The sequence below is a fragment of the Podarcis muralis genome, chromosome 13 (genome assembly GCF_964188315.1).
Source record: "Podarcis muralis chromosome 13, rPodMur119.hap1.1, whole genome shotgun sequence".
In the NCBI taxonomy this organism is placed as follows: domain Eukaryota; kingdom Metazoa; phylum Chordata; class Lepidosauria; order Squamata; family Lacertidae; genus Podarcis; species Podarcis muralis.
The window spans coordinates 34,135,742-34,159,574 of NC_135667.1; the positions used below are offsets into that span (position 1 = coordinate 34,135,742).

Consider the following 23,833-nt stretch of genomic DNA (forward strand, 5'->3'; position numbering starts at 1 on the left):
CATCTCATCCTCTGTCATCCCCTTCTCCTTGTGCCCTCAATCTTTCCCAACATCAGGGTCTTTTCCAGGGAGTCTTCTCTTCTCATGAGGTGGCCAAAGTATTGGAGCCTCAGCTTCAGGATCTGTCCTTCCAGTGAGCACTCAGGACTGATTTCCTTCAGAATGGATAGGTATGATCTCCAATAAGGTAAAGGGACCCCTGACCATTAGGTCCAGTTGTGATCGACTCTGGGGTTGCAGCGCTTATCTCGCTTTATTGGCCGAGGGAGCCGGTGTTTGTCCACAGACAGCTTCCAGTTCATGTGGCCAGAATGACTAAGCCGCTTCTGGCAAACCAGAGCAGTGCATGGAAATGCCGTTCTACCTTCCCACCGGAGCAGTACCTATTTATCTACTTGCACATTGACGTGCTTTCGAACTGCTAGGTTGGCAGGAGCAGGGACCAAGCAACGGGAGCTCACCCCGTCGCGGGGATTCGAACCACCGACCTTCTGATCGGCAAGTCCTAGGCTTTGTGGTTTAACCCACAGCGCCACCAGCGTCCCTCCATTGATCTCCAATAGTCAGGTGCAAAATGCACCTGGCACCTGGCTAATACCAAGCACTGCTTTCTCCACTGAGGCAAGCAGGAGATATTGCAGTTCAAGGACACAAGAAACTCAAGGAGTTTGGATTTGGATTTGATATCCCGCCTTTCACTCCCTTTAAGGAGTCTCAAAGCGGCTAACATTCTCCTTTCCCTTCCTCCCCCACAACAAACACTCTGTGAGGTGAGTAGGGCTGAGAGACTTCAAAGAAGTGTGACTGGCCCAAGGTCACCCAGCAGCTGCATGTGGAGGAGCGGAGACGCGAACCCGGTTCCCCAGATTAAGGTTCCCCAGATCAAGGAGGGCGTACGGCCTAGACCAAGTCCCAAGGACTGGACAGAGGGCTAGTTGGGCCCTGGCCCTGAGGTCCCCCACTCCCGGCTTTGGATGAACAGCTTACAATCTACAATCGAGGTTGACATACTCCATAACTAAAAATATTTTTCAAACGCTCATTAAGTACCTCATTCCCAGAAGCGTCATCGCATTATTTGCTACACAAGCCTTGCTTCACGTCCTCTCATGCTCTTGCTCATTTCCTACACAAGCACCCCATGCCACTCCCCTTTCCTGCCTGAGATAATTCCTAAACCTGCTTATTCACTTCTAAGCAAACTCCAGTGCTGGGGAGGATGTTTTCCACCCAAATTAACCATTTGTTGCAAGTCATACAAAAACCCATGTGGTACAGTCAGTGGGTTTTTTCCTGGGGGTGCTCAAGGGCAAGGTAAAAAGGTAAAGTTAAAGTACCGCTGGACGGTTAAGTCCAGTCAAAGATGATTATGGGGTTGAGGCGCTCATCTTCCTTTCAGGCTGAGGGAGCCGGCGTTTGTCTACAGACAGCTTTCCGGGTCATGTGGCCAGCAGGACTAAACCGCTTCTGGCGCAACAGAACACTGATGGAAACCAGAGTGCATGGAAATACCGTTTACCTTCCTGCTGCAGTGGTACCTATTTATCTACTTGCACTGGTGTGCTTTCGAACTGCTAGGTTGGCAGGAGCTGGGACCGAGCAATGGGAGCTCACTCTGTCGTGGGGGTCCGAACCACCAACCTTCTGATCGGCAAGCCCAAGAGGCTCAGTGGTTTAGACCACAGCGCCACCCACATCCCTTTACTCTACAGTGGGGTACTAACAGTTCAAAGTGCAGCTCTGAAGCAGGAGTAGTTAAAATGGCAGGCTGCAACAGCAGCACTGGCACCTTTTTTTCCTAGAAGAAAAAGACTGGTTAAAAGTGTGTAACAACTTCATGGTGAGTTAAGTTTTAAGAAAAGCACTGGGTACAGTGGTTAGGAGTGTCGGAGGCCCATGTTCAAATTGCCACTCAGACGTGCAACCCACCCAGGTGACTTGGCCCACCTGGTTTCTCAACCTGACTTTTTACCTTACAAGGCTGTGCTGAGGATACAATGCAGGACATCTGCTGCTATGATATCCAAGCAGATGCACAAAGCATCTCAAGGGAGGGTTTGACTGGCTGCCTAGAACTGCTGAACATGAGGCCGAGTCATCCAGGGGGACTGCATAAGCATTTCTGCCCAAGTCAGGTCTGTGGTGGATGTTGCTTACCACAATCTCCGGATCCCCTCTGCATGTGAGCAGCCGGCAGTTTTCTGTAAGCTGCCTTAAGGTGATTTCTGTGAAGTTACTGGAGGCAGTTCCTTCTCACTTGCTAAGAAAAGCAAATCCGACCTGTGGAAATGACTCCTTTGCTCTGCTGACTCACATGCTTGATCTAAATGAGCAAGTACACACACAGGTGATTTTTATACCTGTAACCACAAAGCCTAAGGTGGAATCTTGGCCCTAGGTGTTTCTCTGCGTAAGTGGATGAAAGAGCTCTTCAAATGCCCAGTGAGATTTCTAGGTTGTTCACAATAACGACACAGGGAAGAATCTTAAGGCAGTTGTGTGAAATCCACATTACTGCATTTGCAAAGAATAAAAGTGAGTAGATTTCACTATACAAAGGTACAAGCAATTCTCTTCCTGTCCCCATCCTCTTGTCTTCCCGGTTGTGGAGATGACAGAATTTGAAAATACATCTAGAGCTGCTAGACTCCAATAATTCAAATAATTTTAAAGCCCTGTCATCGCAGGACTAGAAACTGGCTTTTTAAGAAACACAAACTGAGGACCATTTCAACACTGTAATGGGGCATGAGAGAATGTACAGAATAGTAAAATTATTTGGTCCCTTTCCCAAAGCCCCAGTAAGGAACCAGTATAGAATCTTGGCTGTTTCACCATTTAAAGATGGGGTTCTCTCACCTTATTGCGAGATAGACAAGGAACCCTTACTAGGGAAGGCAACCAGTGTACACAGAGTTAAATCAAATATACAACGATGTAATTAGGAAATGGGGGAAAGGAGGGAGAGACGCTAACAACACATACATTGACTCCAATCCTCTCCACTTTCTAAGTCTTCAAGGAGAAAAAAACAACCCACATTCACACCTTTCCAGTCATGAGGACTAACAGCTTGCTAACGAAATTAGTCTCTCCATCGTGCAGAAGCACCAAAATCAGTGTTAAATATACCTGCTTGGCAGTGTTTGGTAACACAGACGTTTTCTTCTAAAGACTTGGGGCGGGAGGAGAGAGAGAATATCGGCATTCGATGTGACTGAGCTTTATCATGCGAATGCAAAAAGTGTCATCCCATTTAAAGGAAAATGTCCAGATAAATCAGTCCCCTGTTCGGCTGTCAAGGCAAAGCTTCCTTCGCTTCTTCGGGTGTGATTTCCTGAGAGTAAAGCTCTGTGAAGAGGGCAGGTAGCCAGTACTGTGGTTCCACTGGCGCCTGGGTATCAAGCCATGCCATGCCCTCTTTCAGCAAGTGATCCTGTAAAAAGCCAGAGATTATTATTTGAAGAGGAGGGCTATCACAAGTGGTTTTGCACTTCCCCCCCCCCCCCGACACAATGCAGGCAGGAGAACATACGAAGAACTAAGCCCATCTAGTCCAACATTCTGTTCTCACAGTAGCCAACCAGATGCGGGGACTGAGTGCAACAGGACTCTCCCAGCAGCAGGCTTGGGGAACCCTGAGCTTTGTAGGGGGGAAACCCTAGAACAAGGGGAGGACTGAGCATGCTCAGTGGCCACAGAATGTTGACTTACTGTTGGGGAAGAAACAGAAATCTGCAGGAGGGTTCATGGAATGGATAGCTTAGAATCCTCAACAGAGAAGACTCCATGCTGCAACATTTAGTTTCAAGCAAACATGTACAATGATACGCACTTTTGCCTAACCTGTACAACTTCTAATGCAATATTTCATTTTCCTAGCTGCCAAGAGGTGGGCGCTCTTTTCTTTTTATAATGTAACTCGTTGTTTACATACCAAAACTTGCTTCGCCCGTTCCGCCTCCCACTTCAAACTCGACTTGATCTCGCTGATGGTCACGTACCCCTTTTTCTGAAACGGAGAGTAAAGAAAGGAGGCGATTTCAAAAAAGGTCACTGATCAGAAAACACTAAAAACAACAAGGAGACGTTTAACGCACACCATCTTGTAGGCGAGGACTTAAGATTTCAGGGGTAGATTACACCTGCAAAATGACCCAGGGTCATGCCCCCAGGATGGGGGGTTGGAAAAGAAGTTTAGGGAGGGCTTCTGACTAGGGAGAAGCAACGTCTGCTTGTCAGGGACTGGACTGAAGAGGACCAGATTGAGGAGGAATGGTGGAGCTCCCGCCACCCTTCTGTCTCCCAACAGAGGCCAGTGAACTATGGGTGACCATAAGGATGTCGATGAAACACACACACATACAGTCGTACCTTGGATCCCAAATGCCCAGGAACTCGGACGTTTTGGCTCCCGAACGCCACAAACCCAGAAGTGATTGTTCTGGTTTGTGAACGTTCTTTTTGGAACCCGAACGTCTGATGGGCTACAGGAGCAAAGCTGCGATTTGGTTTTTGAATGTTTTGGAAGTCAAAAAGACTTCTGGAACGGATTCTGTTCGACTTCCAAGGTACGACTGTATAGGCAAGGAATTGAAAGCTCAGCACAAGAACTCTTAATCAACCCCTGGACTAATAGCAGAAACTGAGTCAACTTGGCATGGGTACCTCAGCAAGTTGTATCACAACCGTATGGTCCATATTTAGTTCAGCCGGCACAGACTGGATCAGGTAGGTCCCACCAACAGGAAGGATCCCAAAACCGTTTCCTAGAACTTTCAACTTCTTAATTGCCCGGATGAGGTCATCTCTGAGGAGCCAGGGAAAGAAGAGTCAGGGCAAAGGATGGTCTCGGCGCATCAGTACCTTCAACCATGTCCAACAAGGTGTGTATTATGCTGTGATTCAGTGGAAGCACAGAAAAGCTACAAAACATAGCACTGGGTGCAGAAATGAGTTACCTGAGAAACAGTTTTCTTTTCTTTTCTTTCTGAGCACAATTCAAAGTGTTGGTGCTGACCTTTAAAGCCCTAAACGGCCTCAGTCCTATATACCTAAAGTAGCGTCTCCACTCCCATCGTTCAGCCCGGACACTGAGGTCCAACTCCAAGGGCCTTCTGGCAGTTCCCCCACTGCGAGAAGTGAGGTTACAGGGAACCAGGCAGAGGGCCTTCTTGGTAGTGGCGCCTGCCCTGTGGAACGCCCTCCCATCAGATGTCAAGGAAATAAACAACTATCTGACTTTTAGAAGACATCTGAAGGCAGCCCTTAAACAGATTTGCACCAACACTTTAAATTGTGCTCAGAAACGTACTGGTAGCCAATGTAGGTCTTTCAGGACCAGTGTGATGTGGTCCCGGCAGCCAGTCCCAGTGACCAGTCTCACTGCCACATTCTGGATTCGTTATAGTTTCCAGGTCACCTTCAAAGGTAGCCCTATGTAGAGCGCACTGCAGTAGTCCAAGCAAGAGATAACCAGAGCATGCACCACTCTGGCAAGGCAGTCCATGGGCAGGTAGGGTCTCAGCCTGCATTCCAGATGGAGCTGGTAGACAGTTGCCCTGGACACAGAATTGACCTGCGCCTCCATCAGCTGTGAGTCCAAAATGACTCCCAGGCTGCGCACCAGGTCCTTCAGGGGCAGTTACCCCATTCAGGACCAGGGAGTCCTCCATACCCACCCACACCCTGTCCCCCCAAAACAGTACTTATACACTTGTCAATGTGCACAACTGATTTAATTATTTCCAGTGGGCAGCTCTGCTCCATCACCCTAGACATTGCCAGCGAACCTTCGGCAGCCACAACTAATTATGCAAAATGATGCAAAACATATTATATCCCCCACTGCTGTGTAGTCTCAATGCAAAGCTTACTGGCTGACGTCTTGCGCAAATTTTCCTCTCCCCTTGAGCACTTGCTGGTGAAGTTCTTCCAGTGTTATCAGCCCTAGTGGGAATGAAGAAGCAAGAAGCATGTTAACACACAGCCATGTATACAAGGAATTTGAATCCAACCCAATATGTTAGCAGGCTAAGGTTGCAATCCTATACTTAAGTTGACAGAATATGCACAACTCGCAGACTTAACATATAGAATAAGAGAACGAGAAGAACATACGTTGTAAGAAGATTGGAAAATGTTTATTGGATATATGGGAAATAGTTGTGCACAGCTGAAAACGCCAGCAGCGTTAAGATAAATTCAACAGTGTAAACAAGTTTTGATGGAGGCAATAATGGAATACTGAATGGTATAGTTTTTGTAAAACATGCAGGGATTTATGATATGTAAAATGAACCATGGAAAGAGAAGACTGGAAGTCATTGATATCTTAAGGATGTAAAGTGAGTATTTTAAATTGTAAAACAGAAAATTCAATAAAATACACACACACACACACACACACACACACACACACACACACACACAGAGTTGTACTTTGGTTTTCAAACAGCATAGTTCTCAAACATTTTGGCTCCCAAACTCCGCAAACAGTGACTGTTCTGGTTTATGAACTATTTTTAGAAGCTGAATGTCCAATGGGGCTTCCGATTGGCTGCATGAGCTTCCAGCAGCCAATCGGAAGCCGCGCTTTGGTTTACGAACATTTTGGAAGTCAAACAGACTTCCGGAATGGATTCCATTCGACTTCCAAGGTACAACTGTATATATAAAAGGTTGCAATCCTATACACTATTTTCCCCCAACCTGACGCTTTCCAGGTATTTTGGACTACAATTCCCATCAGCCCCAGCCAGCACAGCCATAGCCCCCCCCCCCCCCCCGGAGTTCAATGTGGCTTCCTCCATAGTAAGAGTCTTACTCTTACTGACACATGAAATTCTATGCATAACTACCAAGAAATAAGACCCGCTGAACTCAGTGGGATTTACTTCTGAGTGGAGACGCTCAGGGTTGTGTTAATGTTTGTAGGGGGCTGGACTAGCATGGCTAGGAAGCTCGCAGATACCAGCCACCAATTCAGAGCGTGGCAGGCAGGCATTAGAGAGAACAGCAAACACACACACACCCCTGCAAAGATAAGAGATTGGAAGCTATCCTCACCTCCATTTCTGTGCTTTAGAGCTAGACAGACTTCAATAATCTGAACGCCGAGCTCGTAGTAAAAATCTCCAACACCCAACATTTCTGACCAGAATCCTTTGCCAGCTGCGGAAGAGGGAATGAAATATGGATATGAATATATGAAAGACAAAAAAAGAACGTTGCATTATTATTATTTTAGACTCTCAAGGACCCAATTTTGCAAGTTTAGATTTTTTTTAAAATAAAGAAAAAGGCAAAGGAACTTCCGAGTCTGGCGAGTGTCAGAATTCAAAGGGGACAAGACCTGTTCTCTGCCTTCCCTATCCATGATTTTTGGAACATTTCATTGGGAGTGATTTTCCATTTGGCAGTGAGAAGTCCATGGAAAGTTCTTTACGCTCATCCAATTCTCCTTCTTACTGACTGTAAATTTAACTTGCCTCTGAGCAAGGACAGGTTGGGGATAAGGAGATATAGACAGGCCCACCGTCCACTTCCAATAGCAACATGGCTTGGGAAGGCAGGGCATGGATAAAATGATCCCTCCTCAGAGGGCTTACAACTCACGTTATACTGTGATAACTTGTTTTTGATTTGAGAAACAATGCCACTCCTTTTTTTTATTTTAAATGGAAACACGGAAGATTGAACTGAAGCACCAAAGAAAGACCATCAGATTCTGCAGAAACCCTTCCTCACCCTGCTTCTCCCCACCCGCTAAATCCCTGCCTCCCCCATTTCTTACAGGCTAGGGGATCAACCCCAATCGTTGCACACATGTCCTGGAACTGGACTCTGAACTGCGGGTTTTTACGGATCTCTTGCTTGTGTTTGCTGGCAAACTCTTCGAGGTTAGTTTTAAATGTATCCAGCTGCTTGGACATCTATAAACGAAGCCAGAGGATAGAAAGAAGAAACAGATTTAAAACGATCTGCTTTGAAAGGCTACTATTTCGAAATACACCTTTGAGACCTAGAACAGACTGATGTTTCATAAGGGACGACTCTCTGTTGCCATTACCACAGAGAAACGATTTATGGCAAAGCTTTTTTGCTCCAGCGCTGTCTTCTTAATAGGTTGAAGACTAATGTTGGGATTAATCCAATGGATTATCCATCTCCGTGTCCCATCCACTGGTGAAAACTTGCTGCATATCATAGGGAAGCCAGAAATTATTACTATCATATACCATCAATACAGACATATCACTTACTGTATTTTTCGCTCCATAAGACACACTTATTCCCTCCTAAAAAGTAAGGGGAAATGTGTGTGCGTCTTATGGAGCGAATGCGGGGGGGGGGGCAGGCAGGAAAAGTCCCCAAGAGCTGCACACAAGCTCCGCGCGGCTCTTGCGGGCTTTACCCCAGGAGGGAGAAGGGACTGATGCGGCCAGTCAGTCCCTTCGCCATCCTCGTAGAAAAGCCCACAGGAGCTGCATGCTCCTTAAAGGGTGTGCGGCTCCTGTAGGCTTTTGCGGGAGGTGGGGGTAATGCTATGGCTTCTTTAGCTGGGCGCAGCCTCTCCCAGCTGGAGAGGTTGCGCACGGCTAAAGAGGAAGCCAAGACAGAGAACGGGATCCATCCTGCTCACTGTCTTGGCTTCTCCCATAGCCGCACGCAGCCTCTCCGCTGGAGACAGCGAGCGAGAGGGAACCCACTCACTGTCTTGGCTTCTTTGCTCTTTGGGGCTGGGGAGGGGAAACCCAGCCCTGTCCGCTGCTCTTTGGGGCTGGGGGGGAGGGGAATAAGATTTTTTTTATTGATTTCCCCCTCTAAAAACTAGGTGCGCCTTATGGTCCAGTGCGCCTTATGGAGCGAAAAATATGGTATGTGCTTTTCTATTCATTTCCCCAAGCTGTTGGTTCCCCCTGATCAGTGCAACACCCTGTGACAATGGGAACCACAGGTTGATAATGTGCCTAGGCTCATACAAGAGCTTTTCAGATTCACACATTTTGCAGAGGCCCACCTTTTAACGCTAAGATCAGACCTTGGTGTTTCCTCATTACATCTCTGTAGACATAACGAGGACAAGGGAACATTCTTTCATCTGTGGTGGACTTGTAAAAGGGTAAAAGAGTATTAGGAAATAATTTAAAATGAACTGAAAAAAATGTTTTAAAGCACCTTTCCAAAAAAAACCCAGAGTCCTTTTTGTTGGGGTAATTCAAATGGAAATTCCCAGGTGTCAAAAAAGGTTATTCATATGGAAGCCATTACGGTGGCCCATGTTTTGTTAGCCCAAAAACGGAAAACAAGAGAGTTCCCAACCAAAGAAGAATGGCAACTTAAACTGTTGGAATATGTGCAGCTTGCGGATCTAACTTACAGAATAAGAGAACGTGAAGAACGCTCGTTTAAAGAAGAGCGGAAAATGTTTACTGAATATATGGGGGATAATTGTGTACACTTGAAAACGTTGGCAGCATTAAGATAAATTCAACAGTGTAAATAAGTTTTGATGGAAGTAACAATGGAATACTGAATGGTTTAGTTTATATAAAATATGCAGGGATTTTATGCTATGCAAAATGAACCATGGGAAGAGAAGAAGGGAAGTCATTGATATCTTAAGGTTGTCTAAACGAATATTCTAAATTGTAAAACAGAAAATTTAATAAAAATTATATATAATAAAATAATAATAATAATAACAACAACAACAACACTTTGGTGTTTCCTCATCTCACCTGGACTAATTGGTCTTCAGCCAAAACTGTCCCACGTTCCTTGTATTTGGCCTACAAAGGAAAAAAAGTGGTGATAAGACACACAGTGATATATAAGCCATTTCCCCCTCCTGGATACGCATTTCTGATTCTTTAACATCATTATGGAAGACACAATGGCTACGTTCTCCTTCCACTGTCAAAGGAAGGATGCCTCTAAATGCCAGTTGCTGGAAATTGTGGCTGGGCAGAGCGCTGTTGCGTTCATGCCCTGCTTGCAGGCTCTGCACGGGCTCTGGTTGGCCATTGTAAGAACAGGATGCTGGACTAGATGGGGCATTGGCCTGATCCAGTATACTCATCTTATACTCTTATGAGAATACCCTGTCCACAGGACTGTTTGGCAAGCACCCAAGACTCGGCTGTCTTAAGTTGCAGCACCAAAGCAGTGCAACTCTCCCTTCTCTTGAGGGCCAGCAAGCTGCCTTTCTGCCTACGTTTACACAGCTTCCTAAGAGCACAATTCAAATAGTTTCTGAGTGCAATTCAAAGTGTTGGTGCTGACCTTTAAAGCCCTGAACAACCTCGGCCCTGCATACCTGAAGGAACGTCTCCACGCCCAGAGACAGAGGTCCAGCTCTGAGGGCCTTCTGTCAGTTCCCTCATTGTGAAAAATGAAGTTACAGGGAACCAAGCAGAGGGCCTTCTCGGTAGTGGCGCCTGCCCTCTGGAACGCCCTTCCGTGAGATGTCAAGGAGATAAGTAACTACACAACCTTCAGAAGAAATCTGAAGGCAGGCCTGTATATAAGGAAGTTTTTCAGGTTTTATTATGTTTTTATATATGTTGGAAGCAGCCAAGAGTGGCTGGGGCAACCCAGTCAGATGGGTGGGGTGTAAAAAAATAAAATTATTATTATTATTATTATTATTATTATTATTATTGAATACGACGTCCCTATTTTCATCGGAGAAATGTTGGAAGGGATGCTCCATTAGCCTCTACTGCAACCCACCAATAACTACTGCACAAGTTGTCAAGAGCTGGTGTAGCTTAGCTGCTAAGAGACTGCTTAGCTGCCTTCTCAATCCAGCCCGCAAACGGCCAGGGAATCAGTGTGTTTTTACATGTTTAGAATGTGCCCTTTTATTTAAAATGCATCTCTGGGTTATTTGTGGGGCATAAAAATTTGTTCATTCCCCCCTCTTAGTCCAGCCCCCCACAAGGTCTGAGGGACAGTGGACTGGCCCCCTGCTTTAAAAGTTTGCTGACTCCTGTCTTATATTTTGGAAATGCACATCCAGGTGTGTGTTTTTTTCCCTTTAATTTTTTTGGGGGGCCCCCAAGAGAGTGGGGCCCTAAGCTATAGCTTGTTTAGCTTATAGAGAGTTGTTCCACCTGGCCTTTGGCTCAGAATCTGTTTGATTCCCTCCCCCTTTTTCTTTTTCCGTTCTCCTCAGTAGATGAGACTGCTGCCTAATTGTTTTAATGTTGTATCTTAATCTTTAAATTGTATTTTAATCAACTTGTTTTTATTATTGGTTGTTAGCCGCCCTGAGCCCGGTCTTGGCTGGGGAGGGCGGGGTATAAATAAAATATTATTATTGTTATTATTATACGTAAATCCGACACTGGTAAGGGCGAAAGAGCTTCCCAGGGAGTGGCAAGAGGCGCAATCTGCAGCCCCTTCCCCTCCTACAAAGGCTGGGCTGGCGGTGGGGGGAAGACAGCAAGCGAGCAGGACGGGAATGAAAGGAAGACCAGCTGGAGGAGGAGGAGGAGGAAGAAGGAGGAGGAGGGAGGAAAAGAAGCCTGACCTCGGCCAGCTTCTTCTTGGCGATGGCGCCGGCTCCGACTCCCCGGCGGTGCATTGCTGCCAGCGAGCGGCGTCCGGGCTCGAGCCTCTTTAGGGAGATGGTGGAAAAGGAGTGGATTTGGGGGGCGGGGGGGGGGGGGGAGGCGGTATTAAGCACATTAGAGAAACCTCTACGTCATCCGTGCGCGACAGGAAGGAAGCTTCTTTTGGGTCGGTGCTTCTGCCTTCCCAGTAGGGAGCTCGCCCAGGGAGTCCCGTGGCTGCTTTTGGAGGGCTGCGGGGGGTGGGGGGTTGGTGGACAGGGGTAGGGTTGCCACCTTTCTTCTGGGAGAATGCGGGGTCGGGTTTTTTGGGGGGTGGGGGCATTTCCCCCTCCCAATAATTAGAGGTGCAAACTCACAAAATGTCCCCAATAATTAGAGGTGCAAACTCACAAATGAGAAATAAAATAAAAAATTCCTTCCAGTAGCACCTTAGAGACCGACTAAGTTTGTTATTGGTATGAGCTTTCGCGTGCATGCACACTTCAGATACTTCTTCAAATTTGAAGTCTTCAAATGAGAATTCGCATATTTTCAGGGTGGCATGGCGGATAGAGTGCTGGACTTGCAACATTTGAATCATAGGTTTTTTGTTACCACCACCCCCAAAAAGAGGATATTGTTTTTCTTTTTTTAAAAAAGGGAAATGTTTAATGCATACTTTCTAAGGGTTGTGCATAGATTTTTTTATATTAGTAGAACTTTCAAAAGTCACTTGTATTAAGATGAATAAGGTTTTAAGATTGGACTATTAAGAATATAAGGTTTTACAAACAAACTAGTACAATGGAACCAAGATGGGGAGTGGAGGGAAGTCAATAGAGTTAATATTTATGATTTGAATTGCTATAATTGCATTGTTTTGCTTTGTTTTTATACTGTTTTTGATTTTTGTTTTTTGAAAAAATAAATTATCAAAAAAAGAGAGAGTCAAAAGTTCAAATCCCTGCTGAAATGACTTCGAAGCAACCTGTTGGCCCCTCTGGGATGTGTTATACATGCATGCATGTAAGTGAATTTGTGAATCTTGTCTGTGCTTGGCTACCCAGAGCTACCCATGCACCCTTATAAATGCATGCATTTGGAGAGGATCCCAAACTTGGCAGTGGGTGAGCACATTTGGGCAGCACTCCTAGTCTCACTTAACCTGGAAAAGAGACACCTGACACCCCGTTCTTATTCTATGCAGCTATGTAACCTCATTTATTATTATTATTTATTTATTGAATTTATATATTGCCCTATACCCAGAGGACTCTGGGCGGTTCAAAGAAAAGATCAACATAAAAACCACAATATATATAATCAAAATAAAAACAACAACCCAATAACACACACACCCCAAAAAGAACTGCAGCATGAGAACCTGACATTGGGTCAGATAAGCTGCATTTAGTATTTAGGTCCAAAATTTTCTACGTCAGAAATAGCCCTAAAAAGGAAAGGCAGGATAGCCCAGAGTTTGGAGCATTTCTTAAAAGAATTACTGTAATACAGTAGTGCAATACATGACTTTCTTCTGAAGTCAAGAGTGAAAAGTAATATGTTGACTGGCAAAATTAAATAAACCATACATTAACAGTGCTTTGTTTATTAAAATATTTAACATGTATTTTTGCCTGCCTGCATTCATAAACAGATGAATATATCACCAGAACATTATTTCAGAAGGGGTATTTAAAAGATGCTGGAGAAAGTTATATAATCATTTGCACTGGATGGGACTAAAATAGCAAGATACTCTTTAAACCGGTTCTCTTTCTTTTGAAACTACAGTGGTACCTCAGGTTAAGTACTTAATTTGTTCTGGAGGTCCCTTCTTAACCTGAAACTGTTCTTAATCTGAAGCACCACTTGAGCTAATGGGGCCTCCCGCTGCTGCCACACCGCCGGAGCACGATTTCTGTTCTCATCCTGAAGCAAAGTTCTTAACCCGAGGTACTATTTCTGGGTTAGTGGAGTCTGTTTCCTGAAGCGGATGTAACCTGAAGCGGACGTAACCCGAGGTACCACTGTACTGGATATGGGCATTTTATCAGGCTGGGAGGAAGTCCCATTAAATTCAGCAGGACTTGCTTCTGAGTCGGTGAGGTTAGTTTGTGCTGTTAATAAGGCCTAAGTCGCACTGAACTCTGCAGAACAGACTTCTGAGTAATATATTTAGGCCAGCACTATAAAATAGGGTTGCGTTTAGATGATTCACTCCCACTTGTGTCTTTTCTGGAAACTGGGTTAAATGTGCTGTCATATTGCCCTCTAGTGGCACACTGCTATAACAAAAATGGACTCAACTTGCGTTATGGTGATGAAGAGCAATGGTCAGTCTTATCATCAGGCAGAGTGCAGTGGCCCCGCAGAAAAAGGCAGCAAATTGCTGATTCTTGAATTTGTGGTTATTATGTTGCGAAATATATCCATAGACATAGCATTTTCTACCTCTTAATACCAAAATAACTTGGGTGTTAATGTTAGAATTCCTGCTCCATGATTGCAGTCATGGGATTTTTGTCTATCACATGACGGTGTATGTTTTGACTCCACAGAGTGGGAAGTGACGGAGACGGGATATTTGTGTTCCATGAAGTGGGACTATTGTTCTTTGTTCTTTTTCTCTTTGCTGTCTTATGCTAGAGAGAGGGGGAGCCATGTTGCAGTGCTCCGTGTGTGTTTATATGTAAATAAAGTAGATTAGCCAAAATTCTGAGTTGCTGAGTTCTATTACGCAAGCTGCGTAGATTCTGCTGATCTCTAAGTGTGCCGGTGTCTGTAGGCATCGGTCGCTGTGATGTTCAGGCAGAAGAAAGCTTTTGAAGCTCCCGAACGATCGACCAGGAGGGAGAGAACATGCCAGTCGGGCATGTGTCTCTGCCAGGGTCCTACTCAAGAGTAGGACGAGCTCTTGACAGTTAATGCACCTTGACTTGGGGGAGGGGAGAGAGACCATTTGCCACTACTCAGCAAATTGTACTTCATCAGTTCTTACAACCAATGTGTAACATTATTATTTCACCTAAATTGCAGGTGGGCAGAGTGGGGTGAAGGCTGAGATACAGCCGTCTACCAAAGGCTAGCTGTGACGTTCCTGAGCTGAGATAGGAACCAAGTACTGCCAGGCTCATAGGCTCACACTCTTTCCCAATCACAAAAGTATTCCAGTAGTTGTTGCATACCAGATTAGCACTTAACACTAACGCACCTTCTCCAGATGTATCAGTTTGGCTGGCAGTGTACTTAGTTTGCCTCTGGGCATATTAAGATGGTGCATGGCTACAGCACACCCATGTGCCCTGTAAGCAAATAAAAATAACAACTATTTGGTTGTTGTTGTTTTTTAAAGTGGAAGCGATGGCAATCCAGGACCTGCTGGGGTGGAGGGGAGACCAAACTGCTCCGTTGCATGGAAAATCCACCAAATCTCAACTATCTTCATCAAGCCTTTGTGACCTGCGTTAAGATGATACTGGTATTTTATGGAGCCCTTCTAGAGCTGGAAAAAGGTTTTGCTTTTTAATAAATGTGCAATCATAGTTATAAAGTATTATTATTATTATTATTATTATTATTATTATTATTATTACTATTACTATTGTTGCTGGTGGCAATGTTTCACTGTTGTATAGCAGCTTTTTAAATCTTCAGGTTTTGTATCTTAAAAATAAATAACCATGCCTGAGCAGGAACCGAATCATTGATCTTTCATGACCCCAATGCAGCTGTGTGGGGCTGCCCTGAGAACAGATTCTGAATCGCCTCCCTGTCATGCATCATACCAGACTCACCGATTAACCTGTAACTTCTGTTTCTGATGAGAGCACTTACGAATTCTGTTTGGGGTGTTGTTGTTGTTTTAAAAATTGAATAACACTCTTAACACTCACGTCTGAACTTGATAATAAATTGTTTTATTGCTGCTGTCATAATTATTGTTGACACTCATTAGCCAAAGGTACAAAACAAGGAGAGTACAGAAGTTAGTCCATCTTTTCTCCTCAAGGAAGCTGTGAGCTATTGAAGCCTGGAAAAACAGAGGGGGAAAGATGGTGAAATATGTAAAGTTTGCCAAGGAACCTGGGTTTTTTTGTAAGGGGGGGGGGAGTGAAAAATAGAGAAGGGGGGCAACCTTCTGTAAAGCTCTGGGCTGAGCATTCCTAGCTCAGCAGTGGTATTTTATTTATTTACTTGGGAAACACATGCCACTTGATTACAATCATTTCTAAACAGGAATGATTCAAACATACATTCAACATACTTCCGGCCCGCAGACCTTAGTTTGGGGACCCCTGATCTAAAGGGCTGTCAAATGGAGGATGGTGCAAGCTTGTTTTCTCCTGCTCCGAAGGGCAGGACCCGAACCAATGGCTTCAAGTTACAAGAAAGGAGATTCCGACTAAACACCACGAAGAACTTTCTGACAGCAAGAGCAGCTTGACAGTGGAACAGACTCCCACGAGAGGTGATGGACTCACCTGCCTTGGAGGTTTTTAAGCAGAGGTTGGATTATGATCTAGCTGAAATTCCTGCATTGCAGTGGGGTTGCGCTAGACCATGGCTAGGCAAACTAAGGCCCGGAGGCCAGATCTGGCCCAATTGCCTTCTCAATCCAGCCCGCAGATGGTCCAGGAATCAGCGTGTTTTTACATGAGTAGAATGTGTCCTTTTATTTCAAATGCATCTCTGGGTTATTTGTGGGGCATAGGAATTCGTTCATTCCCCCCCCCCCAAAAAAAGTCCAGCCCTCCACAAGGTCTGAGGGACAGTGGACCAGGCCCCTGCTGAAAAAGTTTGCTGACCCCTGCACTAGATGGCCCTTGGGGGTCGCTCCCAACTTTACAGCCTTATGATCCATCTTGCGTGGTTTTGTCTATACTGCCTGGCAGTGGCTTGTCAGAGTTTCAGGAAGGGGTCCTTCTCCTAGCCCTACCTGGAGATACTGGGGATTTGATCCTGGGACCTTCTGCATACTCTTACCGCTGAGCTATGGCCTTTGTAAGCAGTGTATGAGAAACTCAATGCAATGGGGGGGGTAGTTAAAGCTATAGAATCACAATTCAGTTATAATGCCTGCTGAAGTTCAAGAAGGATGGGGTTGTCTGTCTGTCCTCACCTGGAAGGGAGCTCTATAAAACTGATCCCACTGAACTCGACCGCTCCTACTAAATACAAGATGTGCATCTGAGCCATGGGGGAATATTTAGCAAGCTTTATATACTGCTTAATCCCCAAAACCCACAAAGCACCTCTCTAAGCAGCATACACAAAAGAACATAAAATATTCCAAGATATTAGCGATGGAAACAGACACTGCAAACAGGTAAGCACAATAAAATGACCCAAATATAGATTAAAATTTACAGTTTTACAAACAAGCACACATACTAAAATGACGTGTCTGGGGAGGTGTGCCTAAAGGGAAATGGTTTCAGCTTCAGAAACTACAACAAAAGGCATGGGGAATTGCAGCATGTAACTAAAAGATGGATTTCTCACAAGTGTGGATCAGACATTCTGCGGCATTTGTAAAAATGCCAGTTCCGTAGACTGAAGTGGCCAAGCGGGTATATATGGGGTAAGAAAACTGGTCCAAAGCTGTAGCGACGTTTATTTACTAATCATAACACCGCCATCTCTTATCCAAAAGAACCTGAATTCTCACAGGCATCTGGTTGGCCACTGTGAGAACAGAATGCTGGGCTGGATCCTGTTCCCTGTTTAGGGAAGCTTTTAATGTTTAATAGACTCTTGTATTTTAATATTCTGTTGGAAGCCGCCCAGAGTGGCTGGGGTATAACTAAATTATTATTATTATTATTATTATTATTATTATTATTATTATTATTATTACAGTGGTAAAAAGGTAAAGGTAAAGGTACCCCTGCCTGTACGGGCCAGTCTTGACAGACTCTAGGGTTGTGCGCTCATCTCACTCTAGAGGCCGGGAGCCAGCGCTGTCCGCAGACACTTCTGGGTCACGTGGCCAGCATGACAAGCTGCATCTGGCAAGCCAGTGCAGCACACGGAACGCCGTTTACCTTCCCGCTAGTAAGCGGTACCTATTTATCTACTTGCACCCGGGGGTGCTTTCGAACTGCTAGGTTGGCAGGCGCTGGGACCAAGCGACGGGAGCGCACCCCGCCGCGGGGATTCAAACCGCCGACCATGCGATCGGCAAGTCCTAGGCACTGAGGCTTTTACCCACAGCGCCACCCGCGTACCTCTGGTTAAATACTTAATTCGTTCCGGAGGTCTGAACTTAACCTGAAACTGTTCTTAACCTGAAGCACCACTTGAGCTAATGGGGCCTCCCGCTGCTGCCGCGCCGCCGGAGCACAATTTCTGTTCTCATCCTGAAACAAAGTTCTTAACCTGAAGCACTATTTCTAGGTTAGTGGAGTCTGTAACCTGAAGCATATGTAACCTGAAGCGTATGTAACCCAAGGTACCACTGTATTATGATCCAGCAAGCTTTTCTTACGTAATTATATAAATGAAACCATTTTTATAGCTGCCAAATTTCCCTTGGATCAACCTTCTGTGGCTACTTCGTATTCACTGTTAACATTTGCCACCCACTGATTCTGTAGTAGCCGACAACAGCAGATAAGGAGCAGCGATCAGTATTTGGGAGTTTCTGACCTATAGCCATCAACACCGGACCTTGCAGATGACCTGCTGCCTCTCTGGCACCCATAAAATACTGTTGCCCAAACCACCACGTGGGTTGTCTGTGGAGTCCCAACTCTTCCTTGCCTTTGGAAGGGAAAGGGAAGAGAGGGAAAGGGAGAGGAAGTGATTCACTCACATTGGCCTGCAGAGGTCAGCAGAAATCAGCCATGCCAGATGTTCTTGCCTCCGGACGTCCTTCCAGTCATCTGAACCTTTTGGCAGAGCCAGGCTAGAAGAAAGAGACTGTGAAGTAGACATTTGCTGCCACAGGGATCCCAGAGATTGAGATGGCGGGGGGGGGGGGGCGGGGAGCAAAGTTGCAAAGGAGTCCTAGTTGGTGGGGAGGGGGCGTTGGAGGAAAATCCCAGGTGCCCAGTTGCCTAGGCAACTAAAAATTTGATGCTGGTAGCTAGGAATTGGAAACAGCTTTCTTAATGCAGTCCTTGTAATAGACCTCCATAGGAATTTCATGCCTGACAGCAATTCCCATCTATATATAATGCAGAAGGCGTGTTGGAATGAGAAAAAGTTGGGTAAGCAGGTTGGCATCAGTCTGCAGGCGCCATTTTCTAAAATGGCCACGAGACATTTTACCGGAGCAGCTGTTTATAGTCATACAACTTCTGTCAAAGGATATTTTAAAAAACACCAGCGGTACCTAGAACTCCAGATAAACTAAGCATTATGTAGAAAATATTTGTTGGCAGGAACGTTCTCCTTAAGTTTCCTTGCATATTTTGCTGGCATTTTAAGATTGTTTTGCTTCTGAGCTCTTTAGTTTTATATCTACCCTAGCTTTGTAAATGCTGCTATTTTACTGTTTTATTGTAATGTAGTGGCTTATTGTACACCACGTTGAGATTCTTGAATGAAAGGTGATATAAAAAAAAATTTAATACATTTTTGGCTTTGGCCATTTCTTTTTTAAAAAAATGGGAAGGTATCTTATTTTTATTATATCAAAGTAAAAGCTAACAGTTTCCATCTGATCTCAAAATTACTTTATTACGATATCTAAAAGGCGAGGTACTGTAGTACTGGCGCAGTTTTAAAAAGTTATGAATAAAACTGACAATTTTTATTTTTCTACCAGTTTCTTCTTTTTCCCAGTGTTAAATTCAGTTGTCCACATTTCTACTTAAAAAAAATAAATCCTCACAATAAGTTGTACATTTTAGTGCATATTTCTCATAGTAAACATATTTTTGAATGCAGTTTTGACTAATAGATGTATTTTTTCAAGCGATTTCCCCTAATATAATGCACTTTTTCATGTTACTTTTACCAATATATGCATTTTTTATGAACAGTTACCACTAATATGTTTTTGCACACATTGGTTTGTTGCATTGCAAAATTCAGAGAATTGCACATTTCAAAGAGTAGCTGCTTCTGTTTTTGTATTGGTTTGAGAAGTGCAAATTAGAGGGCTTCTCATTCAACTTCAGTCAAAATCAAATTTCTCTGCCACCCCTAGTTACAACTGAACATTATTTTATTATGTATAGCAAATGTTTGCAAGCATCACTTTTTCAACAGATTTTAGATTGACTGAACTATAATAATACCTGAGGTGTATATTTTTAGGGCAACATAACTTATTTTTGTAAGTTGTTTTAATGTTATGATCCACCTTGGGATCTTAGGGTGAAGGATGGATAAATAGTAGTAGCAATATAATCTGGAGGAGGAAAAAGAGATCTGATTTACTTTGCAGCTGAAATACTTATTCTATGCTGAAACAGGATCTTCCTTTGCAGACCAAACAAGTTGTTGAGCTCACCTCTGTTTCCCCATATTTCGCAGAATGCATTTGATGAAGTCCATTGCCTCCTGAGATCCAGCTTCAATGCCTTGATTCCTTGTATCTAATGCTGTGAGTTCGGTATCTCTCCTGGATGGGTCAATTCTGTTACTGGGGGAACATACACAAAAGGCATCTCCCTGAGAATCTGAGATCCTGAGGAGTGCTATAATGCTTCAGCTCTGTTAAGACCATTTCATCTGCCCCCTGTTTCTCTCCCCCCCCCCCCGCAAACACATTGCTTTTCTTTTATCCCAAGGTGTGCCAACAAACCTTGGACGCGGGTGGCGCTGTGGGTTAAACCACAGAGCCTAGGACTTGCCGATCAGAAGGTCGGCGGTTCGAATCCCCGCGACGGGGTGAGCTCCTGTTGCTCTGTCCCTGCTCCTGCCAACCTAGCAGTTTGAAAGCACGTCAAAGTGCAAGTAGATAAATAGGTACAGCTCCGGCGGGAAGGTAAACGCCGTTTCCGTGCGCTGCTCTGGTTTGCCAGAAGCGGCTTAGTCATGCTGGCCACATGACCCGGAAGCTGTATGCCGGCTCCCTCGGCCAATAGAGCGAGATGAGCGCCGCAACCCCAGAGTCGGTCACGACTGGACCTAATGGTCAGGAGTCCCTTTACCTTTACCTTTACCTTTTATGCCAACAAAGGTGGTCAGAAGTGCCCCGACTACCTAGGTATAACTCAAGAGCAAATAAAAAGCCTGATAAAGGGAAAAAAAGGTATTCAAGTCAGGCTTCCTCAACCGCATCCAAACTGATCAGCCCCATTGGACTTATGGTATTTTAAGACTGGTCCATGTTTGAGAATGCTAGCCCATGGAGTGGAACAAGGCAATATCCTGGACAAGAAATAAGTGTTCCCTTCTCACCTGCGTTCCTCCCTTCCTACTCAGCCTTCCAAACATCAGTTTGACCCAGTGCTTTCCCTAAAATCCTGGATGAACCACCTGTGCTATAGACTTACTCAGTCATGCTCTCTCTCCTGTTCAAGAGCCACTCCACAAAGTTCTTCTTCATCATGCTGTCCAAAGTTCGACTGTAATCGCTTGCTAATGTCCCCTCTGAATACCGTCTCTGCAGAAACTTGGAGTTCTTTGTGTTTTCTCTAAGAGCAAAACAGAAACACATAGGGAAAATCCTCATCTTTCGTTTCGAACAGCACTCTAGCTAAAGGATGGGGAATTCCTTTCGGCTCATATCCCATTGTGGAGAACTCTCTGCGGACTATGTGTGAAAGGGGACGGTTGAAATTTGCTGCCAAATGCAAGCCGCACAGCTGATTGGGAGCAAGCCGCCCTGCTTTTGGAGACCTCAGATTCTATCAGGAGCATTGATCAGAAAGTCCCGGGTGGATTTGACTCTGGTAGTGTTGCTTGCATTTGCCATCAAATGTAAATGGCACCAATTGCAAGCCACAGGTGCAAAGGAACAACCAATAATGCTCTATAAGGTTCCTGATTGCTCCTTTGCAACTGCAGCTTAATCTGTGGCTGGTTGGAAATTAGGACAAATTAGGAATATTGGTGGGCCTAATTTAGTCTGTGGACCGGAAGCTGATTTAGCATAAGAAAACACTTTAGCTTAGCAAGATGCTCAGTTCAGATACAGTGGTACCTCGTGTTACATATGCTTCAGGTTACAGACGCTTCAGGTTACAGACTCTGCTAACTCAGAAATAGTACCTCGGGTTAAGAACTTTGTTTCAGGATGAGAACAGAAATTGTGCTCCGGCGGTGTGGCGGTAGCGGGAGGCCCCATTAGCTAAAGTGGTGCTTCAGGTTAAGAACAGTTTCAGGTTAAGAACAGACCTCTGGAATGAATTACAGTGGTACCTCTGGTTACGTACTTAATTCGTTCTGGAGGTCTGTTCTTAACCTGAAGCACCACTTTAGCTAATGGGGCCTCCTGCTGCCACCGCGCCGCCGGAGCACTATTTCTGTTCTCATCCTGAGGCAAAGTTCTTAACCTGAGGTACTATTTCTGGGTTAGCAGAGTCTGTAACCTGAAGCGTATGTAACCTGAAGTGTATGTAACCCGAGGTACCACTGTAAGTTCTTAACCCGAGGTACCACTGTACATGTTTCTCCTCATCCTTGGGAGAACCACGGATAGTTAAATTTCAATCCACACATTTAGCCTAAAAAGTGCAGATCAGGTCAGTTCAGAACTCACAAAGACAGACTACCTCAGGTATCCCTATTCATACACTTACCTTGAGTCATTTTCTTCCATCAGCACAAAGCTGACAGAGACCAAAAGGAGGAAGAGAACTTTGAAGGACTTCATGTCTGAAGCTTGAGTTCTGTAATTTAAAAACAGTACATGGTGTGTCAGATGGGACGGGGAGAGGGGAGGGATTCCTCTGAACTGCCACTGAAAGGATTTATTTGATGGCTGTGCTTTAGTGACTTGGGGTGAGGTATCAAATGTTAGTCATACTCAGACACACTGATTTCAGTGTATCTGCTCTGAATATGACTAATTTTGAGGTCACTTGCAGATGAGCACCCCTCCTGATTTGTTTGCAGGGATATTAGACAAAGTGGCTATTTAAAGAGCAATCATTCTGATATGTTTGTGGGGAGGTTAGATGATGTTGCTATCCCACAAGTTCCACTGCATTTCCCCATCACTTTACTTTCAGCAGAAAATCTGAACTTTGGGGGAAAGTGCGTTTGTTGCAGAAGAACTCCCAATCAATTATAGTGGTGCGATCTGGATTGTGATTCAATCCCACCCCAAAATAATGACAGTCTACAAAGGTTAACACATTCTTCTTCCTGCCTACTACTTTTCAGCTTCCAGATCACCCCCTCCAGGTTACAGTTATAGTTATTTCTTTATTATTTTAATTTTTATTAATTTTATTAGTTTTTATTAATGTTACTAATTTTTATTAATTTAAAATATTTATAATCCACACTTCACCCAAAGGTCCCAGGGTGGTCATATACATAATTCAAACCAAAAAATTACACAGTAAGATTAAACAGTGATTAACAGAAAATACGCAGTCCAGTTACAAATAAAACTGGCAGAAGTGATGGAAAATTGGTGTGTTAAGTACATAAGGTGTGGTTCAGCTCCTATGCAGTTGAAATAAATTTTAAAGGAGGCTTACCTTTTGGATCTGTCAAAGCTGTTGTTGAGGAGCAGAGAGCATATGGCATCCAACAGGAGCCTTGAGGATTCCTTATATATACCCAAGGGTGTGACAAAGCAAAGCCATTTCCGCGAAGCAAGACAGGATGCCCTGCACCTAATCAAACCAGATTAAAAGCTACTCTGGGTTTGTTGACCTTTGGAGCAGGAAAATGCCCTTTTAAAGCATGTTTGCATTCATGGCAATTAAACTTTTGCTGTGTTGCTAAAATGAAGATCCGGTGCATTTTCTATAATTAAAGCCATTAAGCATCCAAATTTCCCCAAGACCATTCCTCTGTTAATTAACAGTCCAAAGTAGGCAATGTCCATGCAAGTTGCCTTGACTGTGACCTGCCTCCCTTGTTGGCTGCTTTTTGGGCTGCCACCTTTTCAGCCAACAAATGATGGACAACCCACCAGTGGCAGACCTACATTTGGGGGGCCCTGAAGCTTAAACTGTTATGGGGCCCCCTTCGCAACCAGCAAACGAGGTCTGGGTAACCACTGTTAACCCCTTCAGCGGGGTTGTTCCACAACAGATCACCACATTAAAAAACACACAAAAAACTCCCCTCCCCTACATTTCAGATTTTGATTAAAATTGCTGTACAGTATTGGATTATCTCACATGTCAAAATCA

At 44.6% G+C, this 23,833-nt stretch overlaps 2 protein-coding genes across 4 annotated transcripts in view; both read right to left on the reverse strand.

Moving 5' to 3' along the window:
* Positions 1-2,486: 2,486 nt before the first annotated feature.
* Positions 2,487-11,689, reverse strand: SNF8 (SNF8 subunit of ESCRT-II). The gene is made up of 8 exons (XM_028703321.2): positions 11,540-11,689; positions 9,744-9,794; positions 7,796-7,934; positions 7,069-7,173; positions 5,877-5,949; positions 4,669-4,810; positions 3,938-4,012; positions 2,487-3,436 (listed from the first exon to the last, which is right to left on the reverse strand). The coding sequence occupies exons 1-8, from the start codon at positions 11,591-11,593 to the stop codon at positions 3,299-3,301; spliced, it is 777 nt and encodes a 258-aa protein (XP_028559154.1). The 5' UTR covers positions 11,594-11,689; the 3' UTR covers positions 2,487-3,298.
* Positions 11,690-15,460: 3,771 nt separating this feature from the next.
* GIP (gastric inhibitory polypeptide) overlaps positions 15,461-23,833 on the reverse strand; it is a 33,782-nt gene continuing 25,409 nt past the window's right edge. For 2 of the 3 annotated variants that reach the window (XM_077917356.1, XM_028703803.2), the window contains 5 exons: positions 22,262-22,351; positions 21,014-21,154; positions 20,026-20,157; positions 18,379-18,471; positions 15,461-15,594 (listed from right to left, as the gene is read on the reverse strand). In XM_077917356.1, the coding sequence (XP_077773482.1) occupies positions 15,585-15,594; positions 18,379-18,471; positions 20,026-20,157; positions 21,014-21,154; positions 22,262-22,351 (466 nt within the window). In that variant the 3' untranslated portion in view covers positions 15,461-15,584. Of the gene's footprint in view, positions 15,595-18,378; positions 18,472-20,025; positions 20,158-21,013; positions 21,155-22,261; positions 22,352-23,170; positions 23,309-23,833 lie in introns of all 3 variants that reach the window. The other variant, XM_077917355.1, reaches the window with a different exon arrangement.

Excerpts from the sequence above, each read along its gene's own strand:
- SNF8 (XM_028703321.2), bottom strand. The coding sequence starts at position 11,593 with ATGCACCGCCGGGGAGTCGGAGCCGGCGCCATCGCCAAGAAGAAGCTG. Across the intron at positions 9,795-11,539 it reads CCAAGAAGAAGCTGGCCGAG|GCCAAATACAAGGAACGTGG; the intron begins GTCAGGCTTCTT and ends TTTCCTTTGTAG. Across the intron at positions 3,437-3,937 it reads AACGGGCGAAGCAAGTTTTG|GATCACTTGCTGAAAGAGGG; the intron begins GTATGTAAACAA and ends GGCTTTTTACAG.